Below are 23,320 nucleotides of genomic sequence, written 5' to 3' on the forward strand. Positions count from 1 at the left end.
GCAACTGCTCTCCCACCCATCTTGCAATCAGGAAACAGCTGGCATGCTATAAAGACTAGGCATTTTAAAGGGTTCCAATCTACTGAACAGAATAAGAAAACTTAACTGCAGGGGAGATTCATGAAAGCTACAATTTGACTGGTGCGTTATGCTGCAGAATACTGATAGTGGAAAGTAGAATTACACCCATAGAAGTCAAAGGGCATAGGCAAGTGTAAATTTGTTTTGAATTATGGTTGCTGTGGGTTTTCTGGCCTGTTTGGCTGTGGTCGAATAGTTTTTGGTCCTACCGTTTTGCCTACATCTATGGCTGGCATCTTATCTCCATTTTGAATCTCGGACTTCTACAGGGACCACTGGTTTACTTTTTTACTCTACCCCTTTATCTTTGGTACTATCCCCACCCCACCACTAAGCTTTTCAAAGGCTGAGGCTCAGGGTAGCTTACACATAATCAATAAAGAGCACACATACTACTCACAATCAATAATCAATGCATAATACAATACACCACCTTAAATAATTCAAGATCAAACAAACAGGTCATTAAAAACTTACAAAATATATAAAAATTTGGCACCATAAAATTCTCCATTCCACTTTCCAACAGGGGATTAAAATTGGTAAATCTAATTAACTCAGCTCTAGCTGGAAAAAAGGGAAAGGAGGGAAGGGAAGGGGAAAAGGGAAAAGAGAGGCCCCTTCCACACATGCAGAATAATACGCATTCAGTCCACTTTCACAATTGTTTGCAAGTGGATTTTGCTATTCCGCACAGTAAAATCCAGCTTCAAAGTGCATTGAAAGCGGATTGAAAGTGCATTATTCTGCATGTGTGGAAGGGAATCAAGGCTATGAGAGATGGATCTTCCCAGAGCCTTTCATAGCTGAATTACAGTCACGTAGGGTCTGATACAGAGCGAAGTCATAAGAGGAGCACAGACGGGGCTTAACCCTTCCCCTCTAACATTTTCACAAAATGAAACCAGGATCCTTGCACTATTGCAGCCCTTTAAGGAAAGAAGATGGGCAACGATGATTAGCCAGCATGTTTCTTTGAAAGGGCTAACAACAGCACAGGGTCCTAGCTTCAGTTTCAGGAGAAGAAGGATTAGGCCTTCCTCACCAGCATTGCCAGGCCCCCACGAAAGTAGCTGTGGGATAATTTTTGTTTTAGTTGTTGGGCCAATGGCATGGCATCACTTTGGGGAAAACCCAAAAGAAAACATAGTTTTGCCAAACAGTATCTAATGATTCTTAGGCTCATTCTGCACATGCAGAATAATGCACTTTCAAACTGCTTTCAGTGCTCTTTGAAGCTGTGCGGAATGGCAAAATCCACTTGCAAACAGTTGTGAAAGTGGTTTGAAAACGCATTATTTTGTGTGTGCAGAAGGGGCCTTAGAGAGGAATTATTTCCAGGTTTCCCCCATGCCTGCTCACTCCCCGTTTTCAGTTGGTTGCCAAGCCACGCCTAATAACCTTATTTCTAATCTCCTCACACAGCTCCAATCTGAATTGGGACCCTGTGAAACTCTAATTTGCCCTTCAAAGACAGAGATCTGTGACCTCTGGCTCCTTCCGCACATGCAGAATAATGCACTTTCAATCCACTTTCAATGCACTTTGCAGCTGGATTTTACTGTGGGGAATAGCAAAATCCACTTGCAAACAATTTTGAAAGTGGATTGCAAGTGCATTATTCTGCATGTGTGTAAGGGGCCAAAGAAGCGCAGAATGCAATGATTACATAGTCCTCTATCAGACTGGTAATAAGATGCAAGGAATGTCCCAAGTGCATTCTGAAAACTATAGATTCTGCCACAGCGACGGTAAAATCAGCTTCTTTTGAATCAGCAAGGCCAACCAAACAATTTACTCCCAGTACCTGAATATCCTTTTATGCTATTTAAAAATATTATTTTCTAAGCACAAAGGAAACATTCTAAGGAATGGCACTATTGCCTTAGGCTTTGAGGCACCTCTGCATTAGCACAGAATACTTTAGAATACTGAGTATTAAGCATATATTGACTTGTGTTGAGTCAATATCAAGAAGGAAATATTGTCTAAAGAGCAAAAGAAAAATCAATACCTACCTTGGGGGTTATCTAGTCTTGATATGGTTGCACTGCAGACATCAATAAATGTCCATTACCTTGTGTATACATATTTAAGTTTTTGTCCTTACAAAAAGCTAAATTTCACAAATGTCCACAAATATAACCTCTATAACAAGCTTATATACAACAGTTCGCCTTCCCCCTCTCAGGGACTCTAATTTGTTGAAATATCATTAAAATACACTTAAGTGCAAGAGTAAATTCTACTTTCAAAACAGAAATTGAGACCCAGCCTGTGTCCAGAAAATGCCAACGTTAGTCAGGCTGTTTATTAGGTTGTCTTTATCATGATTCTCCATTTGGCTGTGAAATGTATCAGCCAAAGCAAAGTCCTGACATAGCAGACACAAAGCCACAAAGAAAGTGAAGTTGAGCTGTGGTAGGACATCATTTCGGTAGATGGTTGAAGAGGGTGGAGAAAACTAAACAGCTTTGAAGAGACTTGAAACACTTCTGAGGCCCAAGGAAAGCCTGGTCTACCCAGACAGCGCAATGAGTAGCAAAATCCTGGTAGAATCGGCCAAGACACTTCAGTCTACAGACAAGGGAGTCATAATATGACTCTTTCATTTGGTCTAGTTTTCCACATAAAGTTATATGTAGAGTAACGAAAAATGCAATCCCTTTCCAGTTTGTTCAATAATTCAATATTTACCCCCTACAAAAATTGAACTACTTCCTGCCTCCCCTGTGTCATTTCTTTATTCCACTGTTAAGATTTTGAAGGATCCCAGAAATAGAAATTGACAAAATGAATAAGTAGATGGTAGCAGGACAGGTAGTGGACAAATACTCTTTGAGTCAAAGGAGATGTCTTGGCTTAGGTTTGTACAACATGACGTCTTGCTTATTCCTTTCCTATTTCACCATTGCCATGTTCCCCCCAGCCAAGAGGAAAGGCAGGGTATAAATATTTTAATAAAAAATAAATAATCACCTAATGCCTTATATATGAAGAAAATATTTTAATAAATAAATAGATGAGAACCATTTATGAGGAAAGCACTACATAAACTAACAATTACACTGAAGTCACCGAAGATTACACTCACTAGCCACTCACTACTAAGTCTGTTTTTTGTGCTGTTCCATTTCTATACTGAACATCACCCAATAAAACCTTGGTGGGACAGAGACAGAGGGAGGAAAACCTCACAAGTGAAATCTCTGGTAGTAAAATAATGTGAGAAAATTTAAGCTAAGTCTGAAAAATGATGAGACTGTCGTCCCAAAGCATGTTCGGCATGCAGGAGTCGTCATTTTTCATTCCCATCTTGAAAGCAGCAACTCAAATTCAAGGGAGAAAATTCAAGGGAGCTACTTTGTATGTGACTTTTCCTTTTATCAAAATATAGGCACAAAGTCTTCTATTCTTAGCTAATTACCTATACAACTGTCAAATGAAGCTTGTCCAAACCCACCCCCCTCATCTTGATTGATATCAATTTTGACTAAGTGGTGTGCACTACCTTCACATTTCAGTGTAAGATGGGCTACATATGACCACCACAATATAGGGATTTGGAGGTTTGCTCTATCATTTATTAACGGCCCAGTCCAGAAGGCAGGTGGGGATGAAATGCTGTGGGTCCAGTGGAGTGTTTGCCCCCTCAACTGCTGAAAGGGGCATCCACACCAGTGGAGAGAGCAAATGCTGATGTCTGGACACCGCACAGCTCTGTAGCAGCCAAACCTGGAAGTGGGCACCACTGGAGAGCTATGCTGGCATCCAAGTAAATGCCAGCATGGGGGTGGGCATCCTTGGGATTGAGCCAAATTTGATCAGCTTCCACCAGCATCCCAGTCCAGGAATGCTGTCCTTTATGACAACGACCACCAAGTCAGCTTTACATCAATACCAGGAAATATTCTAGAGCAGATCATTAAGGAGGCAGTCTGTTAGCACTTGGAAGGGAATAATGTAATCACTGAAAATCAACATGGGTTTCTAAAAAACAAATCATGTCAGACTAATCTTATCTCTCTTTTTTTGATAGAGGGCAAACTTGGTAGAGGAAGGGAATGCTGTGGACGTAGCATACCTTGCTGGGGTGGTGGCATGGGGGGCAGCAGAGGAGTAGGGGAGTTTGGTAGGGGGTGAAGTTGGGGGAGTTCAGCAGGGGCTGGGTGTCCCAGGTACCAGCTTGTGGCAGTACGCTGCTTTATCACAAAAACTCTTCCCACTGGAATCATTGTCATTTTTTCTCATTCTTGCCTTTTCTCATTAAGAGCAGACAGAAACTTCTTGCCTGATTTTGTGAGGGAGGTGGAGCCACAGCCAGAGCCCCACAGATTCAGACACCTTGGGTGAAGAAAAATAGTCACAACTTTTACTGGAACAGCGACTGTCAGAGCCTTGGCACATAATTGGGCATGGATCCAGTTATCAAGTGAACACCCTATCAGCCAATCAATATCAGGCAATCCCACTTGTTGAGCGATATCACTCCTTCACCCTACCTACACCATCCAGCCAACTGGGCCAGAAGAAAGACATCTAGGATGGCCATTAGATGGGTTCCACATGGGCTCCAGCTCCTCAGTGAACCCGTTACCACTTGAGGTGAGGGTATACCCCATGCTGGACATGTCCCTGGAAGAAGGTCACTCAAACCAGAAGAAGGACCAGGCAGCCAGAGCCAATTACCACTTTCCCTGTTTGGCCAAACATCACATGGCAGATGCCCTCACCAAGAAAGCCACCTTCCCCTCCCCTGCCATGGGCCCGCAAACAAGGCCCCGGGTAAGTCTGGGGTCCTGAGCTTTTTCTGCTCAACTACCTCTGAAACAAAATTGGGATGAATTTTAATATAGATTTGGTCCCCTATATCCTCACTTTTATGTTTTTAAAAAAGTAATAGCTGGGAAGAAAAACAGCAATTTTGACAAAGTTAAGAATGATGGAGGAATTTAGAGTCTGACGTTTGAAATGAAAAGCTTTAGTACTATGCTTAAAATTCAGTGAGCACTCAATAAAACAGGCAGCATTTCCATTTTATTTTAGGTTTTATGGAAAGATCTGTTCTATAGGAACTGGAAATATAAGTTGTATTTATACATAAATTGACAAATACTACTTTCCAAAAACTCTACACATCTCATGCTTCTGATCTCCTTGATTCTTTTGTGTGTGTGTGTGTGTGTGTGTGTGTGTGTGTGTGTGTGTGTGTGTGTGTGTGTGTGATTATTCACCTTTAGGGGGCCAGCTCAGGTACATTGCACACAACAGCACTCTTTGCATAATACAGCCATAATCTACAAGTTCTACACCTACAGGAGATAGTTGATCAGCCGAGATCAAAATGTAAAACATCTTGATTATGGAATGATCTCATAAGACACATAAGACCATGGCTGTTGCTCACAGGACAGTCATCTACAAAACTTCATAAAGGACTGTCCATAAAATTCCACAGTCATAAAAGAAACTGCAGAATCTAATTATTCAGAAACTGTTCTCAAGAGATGATTCATTGTTCCAGAATACACCTTTAAGACTTCACAAGCCAACATTAAGTTGGCATGTGCGTAAGCCTGGATTGTTGCTTTATTCATACATGCCTCTTTCTTACCTCTCCTTTCTGAAGCTGAGAATGACGAAGAAACTGTGGTTTCAGTGCAGATACATGAATGAACCAGAATTATTTTTCCCCACCCACAATTAAGAATGCCAGTGTGGTATAGTGGATCCTGATAAATTTTCCAGTCTACCACAGAAGTTCATTGGGTCAACCATTCTATGGTCGAATTCCCCACTACCGTCTTAGCCAGGTTTCAGAACACAAACCAACCAGGTTTGAGGGACGGCCTCCCCGGCCGAATCCCCACTACCGTCTTAGCCAGGTTTCAGAACGCAAACTAACCAGGTTTGAGGTCATTTGTGTTCTGAAACCTGGCTAAGACGGTAGTGGGGATTCGACCAGGGAAGTAGTCCCTCAAACCTGTTTAGTTTGTGTTCTGAAACCTGGCTAAGACGGTAGTGGGGATTCGACCTATATCAGCCTAATCTAATTTACAGGATGGTTGTAACGGTGAAATGGATGAGGGGAAAATGGTGTTATAAGCCCCTTTGGGTTCCCATAGCTGGGCATAAATCACTAAACAAATACATTAATGGTCTTAAAGGTGCTACAGAACTCAAAACTTTTTTTCTGCTGCTTCAGACCAACATGGCTAACTACCAGAATCTAAATAAATGCATTCATGAACAAGATTCTAAGCTAGAATTTAACCCAGGTTTAGAATCACATTTGTGGCAAGGGGGGGCTAACTCCACTTTACCTGCAAGGACATCACTTCTATTCATTACCATTGTCCAAAGTTAGTGTCTAATCAGGAGAAAGTGAAGGGATGAAGGAGGAGGCAGGCACATGAGACAGCTCAGCTACAAGTTTGATTCTTGAATACCTCTGGTTGATCTTAGCTTGTTGTGCAATCTGACTGTGGCAGAATATGAACTACAAACCTACATATACTATGTTTTGTGTGTGTGGATGTGTAACTATTACACCACGCTGGCTCTCAAGAGGTACTCAAAACAAGAGACATTTGCCATTGCCTGCCTCTGCACAGACAGAAAGAGTTCTGAAAGAATTGTGACTAGTCCAAGGTTACACAGCAGGCTTCAGGTAGAAGAGCGGGGAAACAAACCTGGTTCTCTATATCAGAGTCCTGCTGCTCTTAACTATTACACCATGCTGGCTCTCTAAGGTAAAGGTAAAGTTTTCCCTTCAGCCGTGTTCGACCCTGGGGTACCATTGCAAGCAGTGATTTCATAAGCAAGCCATTTTTGTGGGGTAGTTTGCCATTGCTTTCCCCAGCTATTTTTACCCCCTAGCTATGTGCTAGGTACTCATTTACCGACCAAGGACTGGATGGCTGGCTGAGTTGACCATGAGCCCGCTGCCAGGATATCTGACCCACAGGGGGCTCGAACTCCTGACTGTGAGAGTGGCAGTGCAAGCACTATGCCACACGGCTCCTGCTGGCTCTCTACAATATTTCATATACAAGCTAAATGTTTTGCCTCATGCTTAGCATTACCAAAACTGTGGTTATGGAACAACGTGCTACACAACAGCCCAAGAAGAGAGCTTTAGACAATAACCCTAGTGAAGCACTTGTATCATAGAGATTGTGCACGTGCCAACTGAAAACAGATCACACCTTCATATTGAGGAAATAGCCTTCAGTTTTTTGCAGACTCACACCTGATGTACAGATGAATGCCAAAATAATTACCAACACACTGATCTATTACACCTGTGGTCTCTGCATCTTGCCTACGGTAATGAGACATGAATCCCTTCCATCTGCCAACAAAGCAATCTGAGAAGGTTCACCTTCAATGTTCACATCAGATCTTTGGGGGGTTTTTAATCCAGGAAAGACATCCTGCAACCAACAATATATCCTGGCTCTTATCAGATAGAAATGACTGCTGTTTGGGGTTTATGCACACGATGCAAAGAGAATGCGTATAGGACATTGTTTTTGGTGAGATGACCATTACTAAGAGATTCAGATGGTGACAAAGTTCCACTATAACTTTGGTTGTAAAATTGGCTTTGATGCTGATTTTAACATCAATGAATGGGAAGGTCTTACAAATATTAGAGATACCTGGAATCACTGACTTGGGACTGGCTCAAAAACGAGCATCTTAAGAAGACTACAAATACGACACCTGTGAATCCAGAAATGTGACTCAGGTGATTCAAAGCGATCCAAATGGATATTCCAATCCCAACATTTATTACATATTCGTTATGTACCGGTAATTTGGAAAGCCAACCCATACACTGGATAAATAAATAAATCCTCCTGCAAAGGTGGCAATATATGTACCGCCAATAGTATGGAAAGGGGCACACCCAATTGCACAGTCCCAGAAATTGATTCCTAGGTGTGCACAACCTGGATTTAAAAGAAAAATAAAGTAAGCAGCTACACAAAGGAGTAGTCGTGAGAATCCGACTCAACGGGACTTAGGACTTAGCTGCCTGAAGTCAAGGCACACCTTTCTAAGCCGATTTATTTTAATAGCCTTTGAAGGGCATTTGCAATTCTGCATCCCTAGAAGGTTAAGCAGTTCTCCTTTGACTGTGAGTAAAGTGGGCTTTAAAAGTAGACACAAAGCAGCCTCAAAGTTCCTAGAAAGGACCAAAAGATCTGAGGTAATTCCCAAAAGCAAGAGGAGACACCCATCCTGTGTTGCTTCTGGCTCAGGGTGGGAATCTACGGCTAATGAGCTTAGGAGGACCTGTGGCTTAGTGGAAGAGCATCTGCCTTGCATACAGAAGATTCCAGGTTCAGTGCCCAGCATCTCCAGTTATTAAAAAAAAGTTCAGGTAGCGGATGATACGACCTTTACTGGAGACTTTGGAGAGATGCAGTTGGTCTGGGTAGACGAGACTCCCTATGATGGACCAGTGGTTTGAGTCAGCGGAAGAGAAACGTCAGGAGAGAATGCTGCTAGAACACGGCCATACAGCCCGGAAACCACACAGCACCCAAGGAAGAGAGCTTCATTGGTGTTCAAGCAAAGGACTCCGTTTACCACCAGAAGTACAATAACCATAAAATCTCAGAGAGCTCTCACCACAGGCATTTATGGTGCTGTAATCTCATTGCACACAGCCAAGGAAAGCACAGTATGTGTCAAAGATAGATCAAGGTATTTAAGTTTCTTCTTTGTCTTGCTCTTAACATAATCCACTCTTCCAGATATAAAACAAATACTCATTGCCAGCAAGGGCTTTAGAGCCATCATTCCTACCTACTGCATAATTCCTTAATGAGGCAGATTGTTAAACCATATATCCCATACTTGATAGAGTGTAACAGCTCTGAGGAGTCCATTCTGTTTTACTCAATAAATATTCAATTAAGCTTTTTTTCCCTTTTCTTCTTTTTCAGAAAAGTAATCTATTATCCTTCCGTGACCTTCCAGTCCATTAGGCAACAATATCATTAGCCTAATTTCCCCCTTCCCCCCATCTACTGCTTACAAATGTAAAACTACGTCTGAAGTTTATGAAATGTGTTACATGAAAAGATGACTAGACCGCACACCAGCAAAGCAAATGAGTACAGGAAGCAGCATTTGGAGAAGAATCTGTAACATGGCTTCCGTGAAGCTAATCAGAAGCTCACAGACGTTCACGAGCATCGGGTGCAGGATCCTGGAAAGAATGCTAAAGCAAATGCATTTTGTTGTAGGAAGAGTATAACACACCAAGCTTTGCTCCTGCACAAATGCTGTTTAGCACAAAGTTACCACTAAATTATTTTCCTTGCAAAAGCGATTTCAAATGGCACTCTGTCCTTTCTTGAAGCACAAGGATGAATGTAAGGCTGGCAAGTCCCCAGCTTTGGTGGGTGGACTCTATGGCCTTGAACCTCACTGAGGTCTTGGTCTTCTCCAGGCATCATCCCCAAATCTTCAAAAAATTCCCAACTTGGATCTGGGCTTTTAATTTTGCTTACATTTGTCAGCTTCCTTGCATAGTTGTTGGTGATGATGACAACTATCTCGTTTTATAATGCATATATCACAACTTTTCTCTAAAATGTTGTTTAAGATAACTTAACCAATTAATGTCGTTCCACACTGCATAGATAGGAAACACCAGCTCACATATTGTAAATTTTGTTATGCGTGCACAACGACAATAAAATGCTTATGCTTATGCTTATTGGTTTTTTGAATCAGGATCCACAAGTGTCAAGTTAATGAAGAAGAAGAAGAAGAAGAAGAAGAAGAAGAAGAAGAAGAAGAAGAAGAAGAAGAAGAAGAAGAAGAGTTTGAATTTATATCCCCCCTTTCTCTCCTGCAGGAGACTCAAAGGGGCTTACAATCTCCTTGCCCTTCCCCCCTCACAACAAACACCCTGTGAGGTAGGTGGGGCTAAGAGAGCTCTGAGAAGCTGTGACTAGCCCAAGGTCACCCAGCTGGCATATGTGGGAGTGTACAGGCTAATCTGAATTCCCCAGATAAGCCTCCACAGCTCAGGCGGCAGAGCTGGGAATCAAACCCGGTTCCTCCAGATTAGATACACAAGCTCTTAACCTCCTACGCCACTGCTGCTCCCTTTGCAGTAGGTAGGAATGATGGCTCTAAAGCCCTTGCTGGCAATGAGTATGTCCCTTGGAACTCACATTCAGATGCAGGTGCCATCTATCTGAACTGCATTGTTTTCAGAAGGATATAGATTCAAACAGGCATATTTACCAACACCATCAAGTTGCTACTAACCTCGTAGGGTTTTCAAGGAATGAGTTAAGAAGAGGTATGCCATTGCATACCTCTAAATAGCAACCCTGGTCTTCATTGGCAGCCTCCTTTCCTATCCAAGTCTAACCAGGGCCAACCCTGCTTAGTTTCCAGGATTTGACAAAATGGGGATAACCTGGGCCAACTAGATCAGGGTGAGATTGATAACAGAAAACCCTTTTTCAAATCTTGAATCACTCCCCAGAGGACTGCTCCGCATGTACACAGTGCTTTTAAACTGAGGTTAAGGCAACCCCTGTTTTCCTTAGTCATCTTCCATCCAAGTACTGACCATGGCTGACCCTGCTTAATTTCCAAGCTCTGATAAGACTGGACTAGGTTGAGCTATTTGAACTGATCTGGTGCAGCTAATCATACAAAAAAACCTTTTTAATGCACAGTGTCTAAGTGGGACTTGGGGATCCTCTGGAATTACAGCTCATGTCCAGAATACAGAGATTAATCTCCCTGGAGAGCAACTGTGTACGCTGCTGAATATACACAAAGGTTAAATGCCAGCAGTTGGTTAAGAGAAATGGAGCTCAAAGGCCATTTCCATTTCCTTTTGATTTGATGTATTGTTATAATTATTTCTTTCATTCCACCTCATTTTTACTGCTGGGGGTGCCTCTACTTCTTTAATGGTATCTTGACACCACTTTATACAATTGATGCACAAATAACATTGAAAATGAGTGAATGTTTACCATTCATTGTGAGGAAACGGAAAAAGGTACAAAAGTAAAAAAATCCATGCGTTCATTTCTCACAAGAAAAAACATCAAAATGAAGTGTTTGAATCAAGTCTTGATCCCTTGACGAAGCAGCAGTGGTGATAGTGAGGGCATTTTCATTTCCAGGTCAAGGGTCAGAACCTACGGAGAAGTGCCTAAGCAAGTTTATATTCCTTTGCCCAGCTCTTTATTAGGTATCTGGGCATTTTAGAATACAGAAACCTGTCTTTGCCTAAACAATGTTGTGTCAAATCCAGGGGGGGAAATAGCCATTACGCCTCAGAGGGTTCAGTATGCATGTCATTACATGCAGTGAAAAGGATATCCCTCACAATAAACAGCAGCTGAGAAGCATGAAGGGCAGAAACAGCTTTACAATTGGCCTTTTTTATATTACCATTGACAGCATGGGCTCACTTTATACACCATTGCTGTCCGTGTCAAAAGACACACAGCTAGTTTATTGCTTATTTTATTGCTGTTTTATTGTAGACAATACGAGGCAGCTGAACCAGCATGAAGGGCAGAAATAGCATTGGAATTGCACTCTGGACTATTGGCAAGGCACTCTCTTTGCCTAGATTTGCTATTCCCTCATGTCAAAGATGGTTGCACATTTGATTGTATCGCAGTGCACTTTTCAACATGTAGTAATATCTGTGCGTGGTCATAATCGTTTATCTCTCTCTATAGTATATACATATAAAAAGTTCTACAGCTTGAAATGCTTGCGCTTGCCTGAGATAATATACATACATACAGAGAGAGAGTGAGACTGACTAATTAAATTTACTAGAAAGGTCCTAAAATTGGAATGAACTAATTTCTGATCAGGGCATTTGCTTGTCCGGTTTTGCAAAAAGCTCCGGCTACCCCTAGAAAGAAATGACCTTTTTCATCATCCATGAAATTCTACACTGCTACACTTTTCCAAATATCCAATTGCTTTGGTACAGAATAAAAGATACAAAATCTGTGAGATAAATGTCATAACATTAAGCAATCAAATTAAAAATGTGCTAGAGAAATGTACTCAGTATTGAAGCTGGGAGCCTTTAATCTCAATGCTACTTGATGGGAACATCCCAGTAGTTTAAACCTTATAAACATGACCAATGGGAGAGTCAGCATGGTATAGTGGTTAACAACAGGTGGACTCTAAGCAGTCAAGATTATGGTTAAGGGTGGTGGACTCTAACCTACTGGTTTGATGCCCCACTCCACATGAACAGTGAACTCTAATCTGGTGAACTGGATTTGTTTCCCCACTCTTCCACATGAAGCTTGCTAGGTGACCTTGGGCTAGTCACAGTTCTCCCTGAACTCTCTCAGCCCCACTTATCCCACAAGGTGCCTGTTGCGGGGAGAGGAAGGGAAAGGAGTTTGTAAGCTGCTTTGAGACTCCTTACAGGAGAGAAAAGTGGGGTATAAATCCAAACTCTTCTTCCTGAGCTTGTTCTAGACTAGGAACTCCCACCTTTCCTCTTGTCTACTGGCAGCAGGAAGTAAAATTCTCTCCTCTTTCACTGACTTCTGGAGTTTTTTTTTTCAAAATACAGTCCAAGAATATGGCATTGCATTTCTTACCTTTATATTAAAAAACCTTTATATTAAAAATTACAAGTTGCCAAACATCATACTCCAAGCACAGACTATGACAGTGATGGCGAACCTTTTTGAGACCGAGTGCCCAAATTACAACCCAGACGCCACTTATTTATCGCAAAGTGCCAACCTGGCAATTTAACCTGAATGCTGAGGTTTTAGTTTAGAAAAAAACGGTTGGCTCCCTCTTCCTCCGCCCCACCTGCTCGAGCAGGGGCCAGCCTGCTCTAGCCTCCAGCAAGTCCCGTGCGCACCGCTCTGTGCCTCTCTAGCATCTCTGTCTCCTCTGCACACACACACACACACACGGGCAGCAGCCACTCGGAGCACAGACCCGCCAGCTGAGTCCTTCCTGCTCACCGCGGTGTCCCAGGCCAGCCTAGATGTGTGTGTGTGTGGGGGGGGTGATTTTCCACCCCCCACATGACGAACTCTGTGTACGCGTGGCCACAGAGAGGGCTCCGAGTGCCACCTCTGGCACCCGTGCCATAGGTTCGCCATCACTGGACTATGAACTTCAGCAGCTTCTTGAGTCCCAGTACCAGCAGGAGGTTACAATTGTCAGGACTTTCACACTGGATCCTATACAAGACACACTTTCTGTGCAGAAATTCCAAGAATAATACCACATCCTTTTTTTTATTCTGCTTTACCGTCAGATAAGCTTTCAGAAGAACATCGCAACCACTTTTTGCCTTATATTGTTAGACTGTAAAATGCGCTCAATTTTGCATGATGCAGTTTCAAAAGAAAGTATACAATGAGTATTAAAGATACAGTTCAGGGGCAGCTTGATATTTTTAAGACTCCTTCATTTCATGCAGTTTAGGTACACCTAATTTCCTGTGGATTGGCCTATTATGTTTGAAAACTGCTGCTTTTCAAATATAACATTACTTTCTGTTCTGTAACCTTATGGCCCATGTAGTATTATGGAATCCCAGAAATTGACTAGTAACTAGCTACTTCCTTTTCTTTATCATTGCTTTTGTGATTGTAGTTCAAAAAAAAATAAAATTACGTGCCTACCAAGAACGAAGCTGATGGAAGGGGAAGGGATACCAGGGGAATTCCTGTGCTATTTTCTCAGCAGTATGAATTGAATATCCTTCATATGTGCCTTTACAGCAAAAACTATAACGGTTCTGTTACATGATATTGTTGTCCCGTTGATATAAGCCAGTTTGGAAATATTGGGCAAAAATATATTTGTCTTGGAATGTATAATTAAAAAAAACCCTGTAAATATTAGAAGAAGAAGAAGAAGAAGAAGAAGAAGAAGAAGAAGAAGAAGAAGAAGAAGAAGAAGAAGAAGAAGAAGAAGAAGAAGAAGAAGAAGAAGAAGAAGAAGAAGAAGAGGAAGAAGAAGAAGAAGAGAGTTTGGATTTATATCCCCCCTTTCTCTCCTGCAGGAGACTCAAAGGGACTTACAATCTCCTTGCCCTTTCCCCCTCACAACAAACACCCTGTGAGGTAGGTGGGGCTGAGAGAGCTCCGAGAAGCTGTGACTAGCCCAAGGTCACCCAGCTGGCGTGTGTGGGAGTGTGCAGGCTAATCTGAATTCCCCAGATAAGTCTCCACAGCTCAGGCGGCAGAGCTGGGAATCAAACTCGGTTCCTCCAGATTAGATACATGAGCTCTTAACCTCCTACGCCACTGCTGCTCCTACTGTAAGTCTTACTGTAAGTCATGGAAGTAAGACTTACTGTAAATCATGGAAGTATTTGTGGAGGCAGCGTTCATGTAGCTGTGAGGGTTTTGCCCCCCAATGGAAAGTATCATCAAATCACCATCAACTTATGGCAACTCCACAGATTTGTCAAGGCACAACATAGACATGGTTTGCTATTACCTGCCTGTGCATAGCAGATCCAGACTTCTTTGGTGGTCTCTGAGCTGAGTACCAAGGCCAACTCTGCTTAGCTGTAGCAAATGTAACAGATGTAACAAAATCTGGCTAGCCCTGGTCATCCAGGTCAACCTCCCCCACCCCCGCCCACACAATTAAAATTAATTGTTCAATATATTGTCGAAGGCTTTCACGGCCGGAATCACTTGGGTGCTGTGTGGTTTCCGGGCTGTATGGCTGTGTTCTAGCAGCATTCTCTCCTGACTTTTCGCCTGCATCCTCTGAAGATGCCAGCCACAGATGCAGGCGAAATGCTGCTAGAACACGGCCATACAGCCGGGAAACCACACAGCACTCAAATTGTTCAATATATTATTTACAGAAAAAGACAGCTGGATGTTTCACAAAGTCTGTACTGTATTACATGATAATCTCAATCAATGGATTTGTTTATTGATTTTTTTCTCTGCCATGTGTTCAAAACAATAAAAACTATTTTTAAAAAACAAAGTCTGTACTACTGAGGTAACTCCAGTGGTTTCTGTAGAAGAGCTGCCCTTTACCTTTAAGAATGTATCGGCACCCAGCTACCCTGAAGTCTGACGGGGAGAGAAAGAATAAGTCCTCTCACATTGCTCTACTTTGGTCCAATCCCCTGGCCCTTCTCTCTCAACGTGCATCTGCAGAGAGTTGGTTGAATCCTGGCACCAATGGTAATTTCCACCAATTCCCCGTTCCTACTGCAGAAGTCCTAATGTTGTTGCTCAGAACGCCCTATCCTCTGGGGCATTATTTCCTAGAGATTAATGAGCTGCAGTTAGAACAGGGAGGCAGGAAAGCTCTCTTTCACTGAGGGAAAATTTTGTCTGGATTCAACTCTGGATTTGAAGAATTCAAATTGAAAAATTCAGCTCCCCCCACCCCCCAAAAGTAGCTGCTTTGTGGACCAACATTGGGTAAAAAGATGGCATGAAATATTTCAAATAAATAAAATAATCCCCTTAGTTCAGATGCATTGTCAATGATATCTAAGAGCTCTGGCCAGTAGTCAGGACGGCCACAAGCCACTTCTGACACCTCTTTGCTCCCTAAAAATTGAAAATCTCCTATGTGTTCATGAGATATCACATACAGTGCTTATAATTTTAGCTTACATCTTCATGGAATTCCTTAAAATAATTCAAATGAATGTTTGAAAGAAAATGCAGTGATGTCCCTTAAATGACTGTATGCATGATTTTGTTTTTGCCCCATATTAACGTTTATTCCTCTCTGGTCCTTTTTTTTTTTTAAGACTGCTCCCTCAGATTTACTCCATTTTCACCCAAGTTATACCTGTATCCATGGAAACAGTTAAGAGAATGAACAATTCGTCTGCAGATTCTAAATGCTATTTCTACTTCTGTTACCATTTAAAGAGAGATTTTTTCAACAGATACAAGAAAGAGGGTTTTAAAAAAAACAAAGGGGGAAGGGAATGAGATACCGATATTGTACAGATTAAACAAAATGGTGTCTTCCCTTATTATGAATCATTGATTTTCTGAGGAAATTTAATTTTAAGGAGCATGAAGCGCTAAATGAAAACCTGTTTGATGAATATAACACAATTTTATTTTTAAATTAGTTTGCCTTCAAGGGCCAATAAGAGGGATTTAGAAAGCACAACAATACTCTAATGAACAAAACCAAACAGGAGTACAGAACCTCAGACTGAAGGTAAATTCTACCATTTTTATGAATAGGTTCCAAACCTGTTCAAGTATATTCTCACATTTCCAGTGTCTTTACAATAATCTCTGTTTAAAAACTTTCATTTTGCTAATAGCAGTTTCTATGGAAACTAGAAAGAACACAATGGCTGATGGGAGAGGAATTAGAGGGGTCTATGTATTTAGTCTAGTATTAGGGAGATAAGAGGACATGCTTCATGTTAATGGCAAATTATCCTTTGATTTCCATGGGAGCAAGAATGAACAGAGAGTCCTGAAAATTAATTCTCAGCTTGCAATGAACCTAAAGTTTGTTTAAAGAAAAAAAATATGCACCCTGAAATCATCTCTTCCTATTCCATTGTACTAGGCCGCCCCCCCCCCCCCCCCCCACCACCACCACCTTCTTTCTATCAAACCTTACAAATCAAAAGGGGGAATTCACCCAAAATAAAAACACATTTCAATCAGCTTTAATAGGATTATGGAGGGGGGGAATTCTCCAATGAAAAAGTTACTGGAATCCATACTGGAATCTTTGCCAAGGAGTCAATCCATACTTTCAACTGAGACTTGCACAAGTTACGGTTGAGAGTTCCAACATCTGAAGCCACCACAAGCTAAGCATACTCATTCCAAAGGCATCCTTCATCAAAGTGGAAAGGGGATTTGCAACATAAAGTTTTGCAGCTGGCAAGAATACAAAGCCCCTGCGTATTTTCAGTTTGTTTAATCTGAGGTGTTTGAGGAAGGCTGCGGACAGCAATATCCCAGACGTATAAGGTGTTAGCGATCCATAGTATTTTGAGTAATCAATTTTCAACAGAATTGCAGGAAAAAAACAGAGTCCAGCTAGAGGACACCGGGAGAACTCAGAAGAAGCGCAAGCGGATCAGACTTTCTTAGAATCAGTTAAGGAAGAATTGGTGCCTGCAAGCTCTTCAAATGATCTCCAATTGTTTCCAGCACAGCAAGTTTTCTTTATTTGCTAGGCTTCATGGGAGGAGTCAGAGTTCTAAACTTTCAATACTATTAAACCGTTTTTGAACTGTTACTCATTTGTCTGTGGATCTTACATTCTGTTCTGTCCAAGTGTGAGGCACCTGATATTAGTTCACTTGGGGAACAGAACAGTGTGCCTATGTCAGTGGTGGCGAACCTTTGGCACTCCAGATGTCATGGACTACAATTCCCATCAGCCCCTGCCAGCATGGCCAATTGGCCTATGTGGTGCTGACTCAGAAGCACAGGAAGTTGCCTTGTATGGAACTGGAATATTGATCCATCTAGTAGTCTGATATTATCCAAAGCAACAGGCAACCACTCTCTATGGTCTCAGAAAAAGATATTTCCCTGCTACTTGATCGTTCTAGCATAAGATATCAGGGATATCTTCTCTGAACTTGGGCTCTTTCACATGCACTGAGCTATGTTCTCCCCCCATATTTTATTAATTCCCTATGGTGTATGGGAAGTTTTGATTGAGAAAGAGTGATTTGCTTAAGGAAGTTGGCCTTCCACCTAGGCCACCATCTAAAATGACTCGCCGCTCTCCTCCCCCCCTTTTCCTGGGGAGAATTCTTAAAGTGGGGTTGGCCGGACGCCTCTATATAGCTATCATTATTGTTTGTACCGCTGTTTTAAAGATTTTAGTAATTCATTTTATTTATGCTTTGATGTACACCGCCCAGAGCCCCTCGGGGATGGGGCGGTATAAAAGCCGAAACAATAAATAAATAAATAAATAAATAAATAAATAAATAAATAAATAAATAAATAAATAAATAAATAAATAAATAAATAAAGATGCCTGCTGGATTTGTGGCAGAGACAACTAGGAACTTCGTTCAGCTTTGCTCCATGGATGGGATTCCACAACATGAGTCATACTGCTCAAAAGAGAAACTCATAGTTTAGTACTCTCTCTCTCTAAGACAACAGGGGGCTAGGGACTCTCTCCCTGATTTCTAATTCATTACATGGTTGCAAGCTGTAAGACCTTATGTAAGGCTGAAGACACAAGTGAAAAAGTTTTTCAGCCCTGATTGCTTCATGGCAGCAATCACATTAGAAGACTGAAGAAACTTTATTCTTGAAAATCCCATTAGAGAAGTTTCCAGAAAGGACCGTTATGTCAAAAAGTGACAGATAGAACAGAAAGGCCCTCCCATCATAAGGAAAGACACATAATTAGAGATACTGAACACAAACCGATCGTGCGACTTTCTCTGATAATCATGAATTATGGAACAAGGATGAGTATCATTTTCAAAGACAAGATTTATGTCTTCAATACGTTCCGTCATATCCAAATGAAATTCATTTCATTAAGAGCAATTTTTTAGGCAAGCGATAGTCTCACAAATACACATACGGATATACAAAAAAGCCAACTTTTGAAAACCCTAAAGAGGAAAATGTACAGTCTGGTCCCAAGCACCGTTACACCATTTTCCTCCACTGCCCTCAAGCCTGATCTTTACAGCCCCATTCTCCCCTATGATATTACCCACAGAGAAAATAAGCTTTAAGGGTGAGCACAAAATCTGTTCACAAATCTAGTCATCTGCTTGTAAAGATTCTGGCAAAGGAGCCTCTACAGCTAGTTAGAAAACTTTGCTGAACTGGACTAGCTAGCAAGTTTTGTCAGATCAGTTTGCAAGATCTGAGCCATCGGGCAGCTCATATTTGGTAAAGCTGAGAAAAAACTTGTACAGCTTCTGGGAGAATGAACATTTCAGGTTAACTACCAGGTAATTTATCACAGCTGATAACAACATTGCTTAGGAAACCTCACAAGGAAGGTGATGTTGGGAAAAAACGAATAAAATTGCTGATGTTGAAAGATCACTTAAAAAAAAACAACCCGCGGAAAGTAAGTTCTAAAATCAAAATTTACCAGACCTTAGAGAGGTATATGAGAAGCAAACAGGGATGTATATGTGTTGAAATATAATGCAGGGTTCTAATCACCAGAACTTGAACACCATATGGCAGCATATATTTCATCAGGAAGTACCCAAAGAGGATGCTCAATGAATCATGCTACCCAATTGTTTAGTGTAATGGGCAAAGCAGGAATGTATGTGACTTACAGTGCTGTCCGGAAAAAAAAAATACTTACCTGGAAATAGCCCCACTGAATAGGTCTGGCTGGGATTCTGAGTTGACCTGCTTAGGGTTGCTCTCGTATTTTCTCCCAGCACTTAATAACACGGAAAGTCAGTCTAAAGCAGATTGGTTGGGGTTGGCATGCAACCTTTCACAACAAAAATGAGAGCATAAGCAGGCTGTATCTTGGATACCATTACAATTCTAGTGTTGCCTTTAACCTCACTTACAACAGACAACATCTGTCTGCTCATTTTGGATACATATTTGTAGATCTTACAAGCCCTTGTCTGTGCAGGGTGGAAATCGTGAGCGCAGAGGGGACCTCCCAAAACCGAGGCCACCAGTGCATTGGTTCATATTCCCTATGGCAGTGGTTCTCAACCTTCCTAATGCCGCGAGCCTTTAATACAGTTCCTCATGTTGTGGTGACCCCCAACCCTAACATTTATCCATTTTACAGATGGAGAACACTGATGCAGAGAGTCTTAGGCGACCCCTGTGCAAGGGCTGTTCGACCCCCAAAGGGGTTGCGACCCACAGGTTGAGAACCGCTGCCCTATGGCATGGCTCGACAAGGTTGCACCCGTCTTGCCTTTCGATGCTGATCTTCAGTATTGTGAGTGACACAGCCATCCAGAAAGCCTGTCGAGTGAAATGGCATTTCTGGTTCACTGGGTGACTGTGGGCCAGTCACACCCTCTCAACCTAACTTACGTCACAAGGTTTTTATGAGAATAAAACTGGAGAAGGGGAGAACTGAGTCTGCTGCCTTCAGTTCTGGTTCCAGCAGAATCATGTCTGCTGCCTTGAGGAAAAGGTACTAAATAAATAATGCACTAAATAATTAATGGACTTTTTGCCATTTAATACTATAGTATATTGTGATGTCTGCCTTATCCAGCCACTGCAGTGAGCAAAGTTTATCCATTTATTTAGATTTTTATACCATATCTTTCCTTTTGGCTCAAGTGTGAAGCCTTCCTCCATTATAAGACTTACTCCACCATAAGAAATTCTTCCATTGAAAAACGTTGGAAAAAGTCTCTTTAAGCTGGAGGAAGGATACTTGGAGGATGATTGGAGCTACCCAACTATATACACACCAGTCCTTTTATTATGTCAGTGTTTCATGTTATCGATGGACAGGATTTGGAAGTGAGCATAGGAAACGGTTTCTCCAACGGTCTCAGATTACTTTTCTGTGGTTCTGCTTGGTTGAATTTCATTGTGCTTCTAAATGAAAGGTACAGTGCAGGACCAGAGAGTCAATTCTTGCTGTATGCTGTACATCTAGGAAACAGGTTTTTTTTAATGAAGAAACCCTAGCATTTATTTATAGGGGAAAAAGCTTTCAATAGGGCCAGGAGTTACCAGGTGATAGTAGGAAAAATATCGCATAGGTCAGTGGTGGCGAACCTTTGGCACTCCAGATGTTATGGACTACAATTCCCATCAGCCCCTGCCAGCATGGCCAATTGGCTGATGGGAATTCTAGTCCATCACATCTGGAGTGCCAAAGGTTCACCACCACAGGCATAGGTATATATCAATTATAATGACTGACAGAGATGACCATGAAATCTTTGCCAACAAGTGCTAAGTGTTTCGGCTTTCGCTGAAAGAAGCATCAACAATCACTGAAGTTTGGAATGTCACCATCTCCACTATGAGGACATCATATACCTATCACATATTACTTAGAACATTCCGCTCCTTTCATTATTTCAGGATTTCAAAAGCCACGACTTAATAATGAGCCACTCCCCACATTCTACCTTCATTAACATGAGCAAAATCAATCCTTCGTTTTGTAGGAGCAGGTAATCCCACCGAACAGATTGCAAACCTTTCCAGTAGTAACACGAGACATAGACCATCATCATACTTATTACATTGTCACTCTTTTTACAAAACTCATACCGGCAGACAAATGTGATTAAGCTCTTGGTACTCCACTGATACATGTAGCAGCCTCAGTGAACGTGATGCAAGCAACATGGGCAAGACTGGCAACAGTGAAATAAAAGCGTTATTTCCACTGGACTGTGCTTGGTGAAGAGGCCAGCAATGGCATGTGATGAGGAATCAACCTGGCAGTCATCACTGGAATGGTATTGCACAATTAGCGTGAATGCAGTGCATTGCTGTAGCTGGTTATGTGCACGTGGAAAAGATGGACCGTCGGATGGAGGAAGGCAGAAAAGAGACAGGATAGACTCGAGGCAATGCAGAAAAGTCCTCATCTCAAAGCCTGATGGCACTTTGGAGATTCTGCATATTGAACTTCTACAGATCTCAGTTGTGGAAATCGAAAGGGTACCAGAGACCTCTTTCTCACCCTCTCTCTCTCTGCACTCTCATCGTGGATATTAAAACTGAAAACCAAATTCCACCACCTTGAGCATTTTGTCCTTTTTGTCTGAAAGTAGGTGGTGAGGGAAGAAATTTAGGCAGGTTATTATTGCAATTCTGTCTTTTCTTACGTTTTCCCTCACAAGTTAATCAGAAGCAATGGCTCAGAAGTAGTAACGGTGCCATCACCTTGGGTGGAAACTCATTCTATACTTTTTTAAAAAGCTTCCTCAATTATTTTGGATTTTGCTTGCCTGACAAAGGGCAACTACACAGAAAACCTAACATGAAACAAGAAATGAGGGCATTCGCTCATTTCAGTTTGGCGAAGAATTAGGGATGGGGTCATCTGTAAGCTTCTGTGATACACATGATAGCGGTACTCAAGCGAGCATCTTCCTTCCTTCCCGACTTTGAGTCATTGTGGAGTTCCCTAACTTCTCTCACAACTCTGTCAAGGCAGCCTCGGTTTACAGCTGCACCAGAACAAGGACAGATGAGCGAGGAAAGAAGGGCACGTCAGAAACCATTTGCTACAGACACGTTAGGCAATATGCAACACTAAGTGGTTGTATATTGGCCTCGGGGCGTTGAAACTCTACCAGCATGCCATGCTACAGCACATCATGAACACAGATAGTCATCTTTACAACACAGAGCAGAATTTATAAGAGACTCACATAATTGCCTGCGAGAAGGAACAGGAGCACTTCCATAAGTGGTGCCCTGTAAATAAAACACATTTGGTTTTGGAGCGAAGGGTGTCAGCATCACAAGTCATAGCAAAATAAAAATGGCAGGGAAATGATGGCACCAGGGAGGAAGAGACTTCAGATAAATAAAGCATTTTGTTGTTTACTGAAGAAGGAAAGGAATTACAGCGTATGACAGGAACTTTCAAACTTGTCAGAAATCAGGCTGGGTGAAAAAAGTAGAATGCATGAATTACATATTAATGTGGCCTCCTTAAGAAAACAGACTCCATTCGTTTGGCTGCTTAACTGAAATAGTTAAGCCCTGTTCGCTTTCAAGCATTTACAACAGTTAACAGAATTAATGCAACAGTCAGGTTTCCTCTCCCTTCAGCGTTCTGCAATGCGTGTGTTGTGGAAAGGAGATATGATGGGGCTATTTCCCCACTCTTAAGAACATAAGAACATAAGAACAAGCCAGCTGGATCAGACCAGAGTCCATCTAGTCCAGCTCTCTGCTACTCGCAGTGGCCCACCAGGTGCCTTTGGGAGCTCACAGGCAGGAGGTGAAAGCAATGGCCTTCTGCGGCTGTTGCTCCCGAGCACCTGGTCTGTTAAGGCATTTGCAATCTCAGATCAAAGAGGATCAAGATTGGTAGCCATAAATCGACTTCTCCATAAATCTGTCCAAGCCCCTTTTAAAGCTATCCAGGTTAGTGGCCATCACCACCTCCTGTGGCAGCATATTCCAAACACCAATCACACGTTGCGTGAAGAAGTGTTTCCTTTTATTAGTCCTCTTCATATCGTGCTCCCTATGAATTGACTCCATCATGAGTTGGATCCGATCAACTCTCAACTGGC

General features: G+C 41.9%; 1 protein-coding gene across 1 annotated transcript in view; it reads right to left on the reverse strand.

Moving 5' to 3' along the window:
- The window catches only part of LOC125440107 (serine-rich coiled-coil domain-containing protein 1-like), a 129,074-nt gene extending 106,590 nt beyond the window's left edge, over nt 1-22,484 (reverse strand). Inside the window, exon 1 of the mRNA XM_048509680.1 lies at nt 22,445-22,484. Within this exon, the coding sequence (XP_048365637.1) occupies nt 22,445-22,480 (36 nt within the window). The 5' untranslated portion in view covers nt 22,481-22,484. The remainder of the gene's footprint in view (nt 1-22,444) is intronic.
- Between the last annotated feature and the right edge of the window lie 836 nt (nt 22,485-23,320).

Source organism: Sphaerodactylus townsendi, linkage group LG10, assembly GCF_021028975.2.
Source record: "Sphaerodactylus townsendi isolate TG3544 linkage group LG10, MPM_Stown_v2.3, whole genome shotgun sequence".
Lineage (NCBI taxonomy): Eukaryota > Metazoa > Chordata > Lepidosauria > Squamata > Sphaerodactylidae > Sphaerodactylus > Sphaerodactylus townsendi.